This window comes from Rhinopithecus roxellana, chromosome 15, assembly GCF_007565055.1.
Source record: "Rhinopithecus roxellana isolate Shanxi Qingling chromosome 15, ASM756505v1, whole genome shotgun sequence".
Taxonomy (NCBI): domain Eukaryota; kingdom Metazoa; phylum Chordata; class Mammalia; order Primates; family Cercopithecidae; genus Rhinopithecus; species Rhinopithecus roxellana.
Genome location: NC_044563.1, coordinates 287,356 through 298,054, shown reverse-complemented (window position 1 = coordinate 298,054; position 10,699 = coordinate 287,356). Strand labels below are relative to the sequence as shown.

Sequence of the window (10,699 nt, the reverse complement as noted above, 5' to 3'; positions counted from 1 at the left end):
AAGCTGAAGTCAAGTGGTTTCCAGGTTTAAGTAACTCAGCAGGACACGCTGCCGCCTGAGGAGGCTTTGGGCGGATGCTCCCAGGGCTGCGGCGGGCCTGGCGTTCAGCTCTCACTGTGGCCCCACGCCGCCTGCTGGGGATTGTGGTGCTGAGAGGCGAGGATGAGTGAGCCCGGCACCTGGTGTGATCTGGTCGTGGAGAAGGACAGCAAACAGGCTTTTTTTTTTTTTTTGACACGGAGTTTCCTTCTTGTTGCCCAAGCTAGAGCGCAGTGGCGGGATCTTGGCTCACTGCAACCTCCTCCTCCCGGACTCAAGCGATTCTCCTGCCTCAGCCTCCCGAGTAGCTGGGATTACAGGCATGCGCCACCATGCCCAGCTAATTTTGTATTTTTGGTAGAGATGGGGGGTTTCTCTATGTTGGTCAGGCTGGTCTCGAACTCCCGACCTCAGTTGATCCGCCCGCCTCTGCTTCCCAAAGTACTGGGATTACAGGCGTGAGCCACCGCGCTTGACTGCAAACAGGCATTTTTTAGGGCAGTTTGGTGAGTGCTGGGTTAATGGTATGGTCAGGACGCATTCAACCAGTATCTTTTTTTTTTTTTTTTTTTTTTTTCTTGAGATGGAGTCTCACTTTGTCGCCCAGGCTGGAGTGCAGTGGTGCTATCTCGGCTCACTGCAAGCTCCACCTCCTGGATTCACGCCATTCTCCTGCCTCAGCCTCCCAAGTAGCTGGGACTACAGGCGCCTGCCACCACGCCTGGCTGATTTTTTGTATTTTTAGTAGAGACGGGGTTTCACCGTGTTAGCCAGGATGGTCTCGATCTCCTGACCTCGTGATCCGCCCGCCTCAGCCTCCCAAAGTGCTGAGATTACAGGCGTGAGCCACCGCGCCCGGCCTCAACCAGTATCTTTTAAGCATCTGCTGTGTGCCAGAGATTGCCCTGGGCACAGGACATTCTAGAACTCGGTGACAGAAGAGCCACTTGCTTGGCCTAGGAGCATCACAGGAAGCCTTCGCAGAGGCAGAGAGGAGAGTGTGGGGGTGTTGGTGGCAGAAAGTGTTTCTCTAGAAACACTGCAACACGCAGAGGCTGGAGCTGCAGGACCTATCTGGGATGACAGGGGCAGGAGGTGGGGTGTAGCTGACCTCTGTGGTACTTGTCCTGTGTGCAGACGCTGCCAGAGGGCCTGTCTGCATGCCAGGGGGCCGAGTTCCATGTTGTAGGGGGTGCGGTGGGGTGGCACCAAGTGGCACAGGCAGGTTAGATGTACTTTTTTTTTTTTTTTTTTTTTTTTTTTGAGACGGAGTTTCACTCTGTCGCCCAGGCTGGAGTGCAGTGGCCGGATCTCAGCTCACTGCAAGCTCCGCCTCCCAGGTTTATGCCATTCTCCTGCCTCAGCCTCCCGAGTAGCTGGGACTACAGGCGCCCGCCACCTCACCCGGCTAGTTTTTTGTATTTTTTAGTAGAGATGGGGTTTCACCGTGTTAGCCAGGATGGTCTCGATCTCCTGACCTCGTGATCTGCCCGTCTCGGCCTCCCAAACTGCTGGGATTACAGGCTTGAGCCACCGCGCCCGGCAGATGTACTTTTTAGGAGGAAGTGGTCAGAGACCAAGGGCAATGGCGGTGAGCATGGGGCTGAGGTCACCTGACGGTGGTGGCCTGACCCCTGTGGTGGAGGAGAGGCAGGAATGGAGCTGCAAGAGTGGGTCCAGGAGTGTCCTCACCTGTGGGGAGGCCGAGAGCTCGTTGTAGGCGCAGGGCACACCTGACTGGCAGGACACAGCCGTGCCGCAGAGGGAGATAGAGTCCCAGTGGTGATTTGGTAGAGTTGGGGCTGGCTGGGGCATAGGGACGGGTGGGTTTGTTGTGTGCACTTTTTACTGCACATAAAAGGCATTACTGGGGAAGAATAGATTTCTTCTCTCTTTCCTGGAAGAGCCGAGTGACTTAGACTGTGGAATAGAAATAAAGGTCGAGCGCCGTTCATGCGAGTGTCAAGATCTTCCAGGTTACAAGTGCACATACCCCAGGGGGAGTCACTGTCTTTGAAGCGCCTGAGTGAGGCTGCTCACTTTGTCCGTTCTGGCTCTCGTTGCTTCTTAAATGAGGCTCCTTCTGTTGCAGAGGTGACCACAGTGACAGTGGCCAACGTGGGGGCTGCTGCAGACAATGTCTTCACCACGTCTGTGGCCAACGCGGCGTCCATCTCAGGACATGTTCTGGTAAGCTGCTCTGAAGGGCGTAAGCTGCTCTGAGGGGCATAGCCCAGTGTGAGTGGTGCCACGCTGGGGGCCTTGGGCTTCCCTGAGGCTCTCCTGGGGTTCAGCCCATGGTGCGTGTCTGCTCTGTGAGCTGGGGAGGGAGGCACTGGCTCGCTCTGCTCTCAGAAGCCTTTAGGCTGTGCTGGGGTGGGAGAACTTAGAGCTGAGGCAGAAGCTGCCTCACAAGGTGGGGTGAAGAGTCACACCTCATCAGATGGGCTGGTGGCCTGCATCGGGTGGGGACTCCCAGCTCCTGACCCAGCCCAGCTGCCGTCCGCCCACAGTTCAGCCTCTGCCCGAGGCCCGGCGCTGCCTGCGCTCCTTGCTCCTGTAGCTGCAGGGCCAGCTAAAAGAAGCGGGGCGTTTCCCTCCCCCATATCCTGTTCTCATAGCGTTTATGGCGCAGTCTCCCACCCTCCTTCATTCTGCACGCCTGACTGCCCTCTGCTTAGGAAACTGCTGAAAGCCAATTATGTTTCAGATAGTGTCTCTGCCACCTTCAGAGCCCTTTCGTGATCATGTTGTATCAGCTTGTTTTATGTTTTGTATGTGGGGCCTTCGGCGACCTGGGGACATTGGGTCAACCAGGACAGGCAACCTTGTTTCCAAGTGGCAGATGCCGGGGTGGGTCCAGTCTCCAGAAAGGGGTTTTCCCTGGGACCACTGGCACCTGTTACTTGTAGTCTTTTCAGCCTTGGTCACGCACCTGGGACATCATCCTCATATACCTGAAAGCAGAGTGGTTGTTTGTTTGTTTTGTTTTTGAGACGGAGTCTTGCTCTGTCACCTAGCCTGGAGTGCGGTAGTGCGATCTCGGCTCATTGCAACCTCTGCCTCCTGGGTTCAAGCCATTCTTGTGCCTCAGCCTCCTGAGGAGCTGGGATTATAGGTGTGTGCCACCATGCCAAGCTAAGTTTTGTAATTTTAGTAAAGATAGGTCACCATGTTGTCCAGGCTGGCCTCAAACTCCTGACCTTAGGTGATCTGCCCGCCTTGGCCTCCCAAATTGCTGGCGTGAGCCACCACACCCGGCCAGAAATCAGAGTTATTGTTAGAATGGCAGCAAACAGAAAACTTGTGAAGGACTTCAGTAAAAACATAAGAAACTTGGAAACTTCCTTCCCTCCCTCCCTCCCTTCCCTCCCTCCATTCCTTCCTTCCTTCCTTTTTGACAGAGTCTTGCTCTGTTGCCCAGACTGGAGTGCAGTGGAGTGATCTCAGCTCACTGCAACCTCCACCTCCTGGGTTCGCCATGTTGTCCAGGTCGTCTCAAACTCCTGACCTCAGGTAGCTACCACCTCGGCCTCCCAATGTGCTGGGATTACGGCATGAGGCACTGCTCCCAGCCCAGAAACTTGGTTTATTTCTGATGGGTGTGAGAACACACACAGGCTGACCCATGGCCATGCGGTGATCTGTGCTTTCAGTCAGGCTGCTCCTTCCTGGCAGCGGGGTCTGGGCGCCTCATTTCCTAGGAAGGGCTGAAACCCAAGGCACCTGCGGGTGCCTGGAACATGCTGACATGGAGCGGCGGTATCCTGCAAGTGCCTGCAGAGGCCGAGGCTAGTCTTCTCCCCTCCAGGCCAGGAAGACCAGAGACTGGTGTGTTCCTGTTTAGAAACTGACAACAAAGCGGGACACGGTCTGAAATAACTGTATGTTCCCTTCCTAAGAAAAATACTCTGTGACTCTTAAACAGACACAAGACATTGCCTTTCTCCTGTGAAGAGCTGCTGGTCTTTGGTGACTCAGGCACAGTGGTAGGACCCCCATTGTGAGGTGTTGGCCCTTGGGCCTCCGTGAGCCCAGGCGCCAGGCATGTGTGTCGGGGAACCCTCAACTGCATGAGAACCTTCTCCTCAAGTGCCCTGATTCGACAGTGACATTTTCAGATGTAAGAAACAGTTGTCAGCCGAGCACGGTGGCTCACGCCTGTAATCCCAGTACTTTGGGAGGCCGAGGTGGGCGGATCACGAGGTCAGGAGATCGAGACCATCCTGGCTAACACGGTGAAACCCCGTCTCTACTAAAAATACAAAAAATTAGCTGGGCTTGGTGGCAGGTGCTTGTAGTCCCAGCTACTCGGGAGGCTGAGGCAGAAGAATGGTGTGAACCCGGGAGGTGGAGCTTGTAGTGAGCCAAGATGGCACCACTGCACTCCAGCCTCAGGACAGAGTGAGACTCCGTCTCCAAAAAAAAAAAAGAAAAAAAAAAAGAAACAGTTGTCTTCTCGCTTTGCCTCGTTTGGTTTTGTATTCAGAATTAAAACCTTGGGGCACCCAGAACGCTGGGTTCGAGGAGGCCCCTGGAAGTCTCTGGTCTGCCCACTGCTGGGGCAGAGCCTGCAGACCAGAGTTTGTCAGATGACTTGAGGCCCCGGTCTCCAGTCGCCATCTGGAAGGGGCTCTGGAGGGTGGTCCTGCACAAGGCCTCGTCTGTGGTGGCCAGCGCGGTCTGTTGGAGACCCTGCATGAGGACGGTGACCTTGTGGGAGCTGCTCAGGCAGAAGTCAGGGTGTTTCCTATCCGTGGAGCACATGTCTTCTTTCCTTTTGACAAGTGATGGCAGGCATTTTCCTCAGCACCACACAGACTTCGGCACTGCCTGCTCTTGTTCTTGGCTCTGTTTTTGAGTCTTTGAGAGATACCTTTGGAGAAGATATGGGGTGCCTAGGCGAACGTCCCTTCTTGGTGAGAACAGCCATAGAGCCCTGCTGGAGGACGGCCCAGCTGGGCTCAGTGACATGCCTCGTGTCATGCTCGGACGTGACCTGACGGAGCGGTTTTTCCTTCTAGTCTGGTAGGACGGCCCTTCAGATCGGGGACAGCCTGAACACCGAAAAAGCCACACTGATTGTCGTCCACACAGATGGGAGCATCGTGGAGACCACCGGGCTGAAGGGCCCGGCAGCTCCCCTCACCCCAGGTACAGCAGTGCCTGCTCCCCAGGCCTGGGCAAAACATGTTTCAGAATAGCTAGAATTTATTTCAGGAATTTATTTAGTTCTTTTTGTGGTAAATTTGGAATATCAAATATTAATGGATTTTAAGTAGAAGCAGTGGAATTTTCCTGGCGGAGAAGAGTTTTCCCGCCGTTGAAGGAGGTGGTGCTTCCGGGGAGGTGGGTGTCTGTGAGGTGAGTGCATGCTGTATGTACTTCTTGGCGTCCGGCCTCTCACCTTCACACACTTTCTCTGCCCAAGGTCCTCAGTCTCCTCCAACCCCTCTGGCTCCCGGCCAAGAAAAAGGTGGAACTAAATACAACTGGGACCCCTCTGTGTACGACAGTGAGCTGCCCGTGCGGTGCCGGAACATCAGCGGCACTCTGTACAAGAACAGGCTTGGCTCAGGTGAGGGCTGCCGCTTCAGACTCCAAAGTTGTATTTCCCTTTGTAGCCCCCCTAGGATAAATTGGGGGCTGAGAAAGATAAAAATCGTGGCACCTAGAACTAGTTAGGAAGACAGGGCCGGACGCGGTGGCTTACGCCTGTAATCCCAGCACTTTGGGAAGCTGAGGCAGGCAGATCAAGGGGTCAGGAGATTGAGACCATCCTGGCTAACACGGCGAAACCCCGTCTCTACTAAAAATACAAAAAATTAGCCGGGCGTGGTGGCGGCGCCTGTAGTCCCAGCTACTTGGGAGGCCTGAGGCAGGAGAATGGCGTGAACCCGGGTGGCGGAGCTTGCAGTGAGCCGAGATGGAGCCACTGCACTCCAGCCTGGGCAACAGCGAGACTCCGTCTCAAAAAGAAAAAAACAACAAGACAGAAGGTGCAAGTGACACCCAGTTCCTGTGAACTAGAGCTGAGGCCTGGGAGAGGCACTAGGCAGGGCTGGGCCTGGGAACCCTTTAGGGGTGAAAAACCATCGTGACCTACGGGATAGGAGACAAGCAAGAAGGAGTGGGAGGGAGGCAGGGCTGGGACGTGTTTCTCAAGTTGCCAGGTCAGCTTGGGACTTGTAGACAAAGGCTCTGGAAGTGGGTACTAGAGGTGCTCAGTGTGGGACCTGATCGAGCCTGCAGTGCCTGCGGACAGTGGCTGGAGAGATCACGTAGGGGATCAGAGGCACAGGCTGCAAAGGCAGATCCGTGGTGGCCCTGTCAGGGCCAAGTACACGGGTGGGTGAGATCACACAAGCTGCTGGGGTACTGGTGCTGGTGGAACTGGCGGAGGAGGTCCCAGGAGGGAGGCGACGGCAGAGGCGACGTTCCTACCTGCTGTCATCGTGACTGCTGCTCTTCCTTGCAGGCGGCCGTGGACGGTGCATCAAGCAGGGGGAGAACTGGTACAGTCCCACCGAGTTTGAGGCCATGGCAGGAAGAGCCAGCAGTAAGGACTGGAAAAGAAGCATTCGCTACGCAGGCCGACCCCTGCAGTGCCTCATCCAGGTATCGTCCGTGCGTCCTCACCTGTGCTCCACACGCAGCTTGGATGCGGGATCTCCGAGGTGGCCCAGTCAGAGGGAGGGCACAGGCCCCGGGGTCAGACACATGGGGTTTGCAGCCTCCACCTCATGTCTGTGTGGCCTTGGATGAGTGACTGACCCTCTCGTATTTCAGTTACTGGATTTTTCTATTGGGAATGATGATGATCGTGGCCCTGTGAGGATTGCTGGGAGAAGTACATGAGGTCACAGTGCCTGGCACAGAGCAGCTGCAGGAAGGGGGCGTGTCAAATACACAAAAAATGAAAACAGTGGAAGTTAAGATAATCGTTCCTGTTTGAATGCGTGTGACCCTTTCAAAGTCACCTAACCTCTCTTAGACTTCTAATTTCTATTCCAGTTCAGCTCCTTGTGTGTTTTTTTTTTGAGACGGAGTCTCGCTCTGTCGCCCAGGCTGGAGTACAGTGGCCGGATCTCAGCTCACTGCAAGCTCCGCCTCCCGGGTTCACGCCATTCTCCTGTCTCAGCCTCCCGGGTAGCTGGGACTGCAGGCGCCGCCACCTCGCCCGGCTAGTTTTTCGTAGTTTTTAGTAGAGACGGGGTTTCACCGTGTTAGCCAGGATGGTCTCGATCTCCTGACCTCGTGATCCGCCCGTCTCGGCCTCCCAAAGTGCTGGGATTACAGGCTTGAGCCACCGTGCCCGGCCCCTTGTGTGTTGTTAAGGAAGCAATTCTTCTAGGGCCTTTTGCAAATCTTGAAAGGAAAGAGATAGGTTCTGCCACCAATAATGGCACTGTGAAAAGGAGAAGTCTCTGGAAATTACTGGTTGTTGTTTGCTTCTTTTTTGGAGACAGAGTCTCACCTTGTTGCCCAGACTGGAGTGCAGTGGCTTGATCTTGGCTCACTGCATCCTCCGCCTCCCAGGCTCAGAGGATTGTCCTGCCTCAGCCTCCCAGGTAGCTAGGATTACAGGCGCCCGTCACCACACCCGGCTTTTTTTTTTTTTTCAGTAGAGATGGGGTTTCACCCTGTCGGCCAGGCTGGTCTCGAACTCCCGACCTCAAGTGAGCCATCCACCTCGGCCTCTCAAAGTGCTGGGATTACAGGCGTGAGCCACAGTACCTGGCCCAATTTTTGTTTGTAATGGAGATCGGGTTTCACCAGACTGGCCAGGCTGGTCTCGAACTCCCCACCTCAAGTGAGCTGCCCGCCTCGGCCTCTCAAAGTGCTGGGATTACAGGCACGAGTCACCATGCCCGGCCCTCATTTCTCAGAATTTTTGTCTTTATGAGGTTGGACACGGTGGCTTACTCCAGTAATCCCAGCACTTCGGGAGGCCGAGGTGGGCTGATTGCTTGAGGCCAGGAGTTCGAGACCAGCCTGGCCAACATGGCAAAACCTCATCTCTACTAAAAATACAAAAATTAGCCGGGTGTCGTGGCACAAGCCTGTAATCCCAGCTTCTTGGGAAGCTAAGGCACGAGAATCGCTTGCGCCAGGGAGGCAGAGGTTGCAGTGAGCCGAGAACGTGCCACTGCACTCCAGCCTGGGCAACCCAACAAGACTGTCTCAAAAAAAAAAAAAAAAGAGTTTTTGTATTTATGAATGACAGGTAAATGGTAGAAGTGGTTGAAATCTTCTATTATTGAATGATTCACATTTAGGGGCTGACTTTCTAATGCGTGGTGCTTCTTTTTACATTTCAGGACGGGATCTTAAACCCTCACGCTGCCTCTTGCACCTGTGCTGCCTGCTGCGACGACATGACCTTAGTAAGTTGCCAGCATGTCTGGAGCAGGAGCACTTGGTGGGGCTGGGGGTGGCTGAGTGGGTCCCACAGCCCTTGGCCCCTTGGCTGTTTCCCTCTTGCCCTCTGCCTTGGAGAGGGATACTGTCCTCGCTTCTCCTGGGCTGCTCTGTCCCCTGCTCCCTGATACACCACAATGAAACCTGATGTCTCGATGCGGGGGCACGTGGTTGGCCCCCAAGATGTTGCTCAAAGAACATTTATGGAAATCTTAAGTAATGAAAAGCGGTTATAATGTCACCGCCTTAACTCTAAAACTAAACATATGCACTTTTCCTTGTATGTGTGCTGTTAGATATTCTGCATTTTATAACGTGTCAGAAAAATGCTACTGTAAACTTATTCATGAATAGAGCTTTTAATGTCTTTTTGATGTATTTCTTTATTCTGAATTCTTAACTATTTGACAAAGACCCAAAATAATTTTCTTTTTCTTTTTTTTTGAGACGGTGTCTCACTCTGTCGCCCAGGGTGGAGTGCAGTGGCGCGATCTCGGCTCACTGCAACCTCCACCTCCAGATTCAAGCAATTCTCCCGCCTCAGGCTCCCGAGTAGCTGGGATTACAGGCGTGAGCCACCAAGCCCGGCTAATTTTTGTATTATTAGTAGAGATGGGGTTTTGCCATGTTGGTCAGGCTGGTCTCAAACTCCTGACCACCGGTGATCTGCCCGCCTCGGCCTCCGAAACTGTTGAGATTACAGGCGTGAGCCACTGCACCTCAAAAAAAAAAAAAAAAAAAAAAAAAACCATGGAGAGACCTACCGTGTTCTTGGGGTGAAACAGTAAACGTCCTAGAATTGTCTAGTTCGTATATAGATTTCATGTGATTCTAGTGGAAAAAACAATTTTGTGAATGTAAAATAATTTTGAAGTTGATTTGGAAAAGCCAGTAGGTGAGACTCTTAGAGATGCTGGAGGAGTAAAAGAGCCGGGAGGAGGTGTCGGTCCCCTTTGGGCTGTGAGGAGGCGTCGGTCCCATTGGCAGTTGAGCCTGCGGGTAGATCATTTGCAGGGGCTCCAACGCTGAAGTACTTCGATGTCAGTCTAGGAAGTCATGAACAGGGTCTGTCTGTGGAAGGTACTGAAAAAAATGCTAAAGAAAGAGACCAGAGAAGATTGAAATACATCAGCAGACATCCTGTGTCCGTGGATTAGAAGACTCAATATAGTAAAGATGTGACTTTTTCTCAAGTTGGTTCATAGGTTTAACACAATTACTATCAAAATCCCAGCGGGATTCTTTTTAGATGCAGACAAGCTGATTCTAAAATTTATATAGAAAGGTAAAGGAAATTTAAAAAGCCAAAACAGTTTTGAAATAAACATTTAAATGGTTGGAATCACATTGCGGGGTTTTAAGACTTACTAGCTCGTGACAGTAATCAAGACAGTGTGGCATTGGCAGAAGCAGAGACCCCCAAATCTGGGTCAGACTAGAGTGTCGTAGACTCCAGCAAATGGCCTTGGAGCAACTGGACGTTCATCGGCAGAGACAAAGGATGACCTGAACTTCACACTTGGTACAAAAATGAATTCAAAATGGGTCACAGATCTAAAGTAAAAGGTAAAACTATAACATTTTTAGGAGAAAGCACATTGGAAAATCTTCCTGACCTAGAGTTAGAACTAGGATTTCTTAGATTGGACTTTATCACATTTTAAAACTTTTGGCTTCCACTTGGGGAATGGTGGTGTGATAAGCTCAGTGGACCAACTCTCCAGAGAAATAACTAGTGAAAACTGTGAAAAAATAACCCTTTAAGGTCTCCGGAAATTGTCCTAGGTGCATATAGCAAATAAAGAAACATCCAAGAAAATGTCCTGAGTCTTGGAAAGAGCAGTGAGGATTGTGACATTTAAGCTAGGACCAGCTCCTTCCCTCCCTTTCTGCCCCCAACTCCCTATGGAGGAGGCTCCATTCGGGGTGGTTGTGACCAAGAGAACAGGGTTCCCACTCCTTGCAGCTCCCGGTCAAGGGATGTGATATCTCACTGGGAGGGGCAGGCCACTAGCGGTTCTCAACCCCTTCAGCTCCAATTTGCAGTAGATTCCTGGGAAGTGTGACTGAAAATCTCTTCAGTCAGCCCCACTCAGAGGGCAGAGGCGTTACTCAGACATGGGAGGCCAAGTATAGGGAGGCCCCAATTTCCCTCAACCCAGATTGCCCATAGGGTGGAGCGTCCATGCGGTGAGAGGCTGCCGCCCCCCCTCACAGAGCCCGGCTGATGCAACAGAGT

The 10,699-nt window shown here is 52.8% G+C and overlaps 1 protein-coding gene across 1 annotated transcript in view; it reads left to right on the top strand.

The window, feature by feature from the left end:
- Nucleotides 1–10,699, top strand: part of DEAF1 (DEAF1 transcription factor) — a 43,229-nt gene that overhangs the window by 1,973 nt on the left and 30,557 nt on the right. Inside the window, exons 2-6 of the mRNA XM_030918554.1 lie at nucleotides 2,132–2,229; nucleotides 5,064–5,193; nucleotides 5,471–5,617; nucleotides 6,518–6,657; nucleotides 8,361–8,426. Of these exons, the coding sequence (XP_030774414.1) occupies nucleotides 2,132–2,229; nucleotides 5,064–5,193; nucleotides 5,471–5,617; nucleotides 6,518–6,657; nucleotides 8,361–8,426 (581 nt within the window). The remainder of the gene's footprint in view (nucleotides 1–2,131; nucleotides 2,230–5,063; nucleotides 5,194–5,470; nucleotides 5,618–6,517; nucleotides 6,658–8,360; nucleotides 8,427–10,699) is intronic.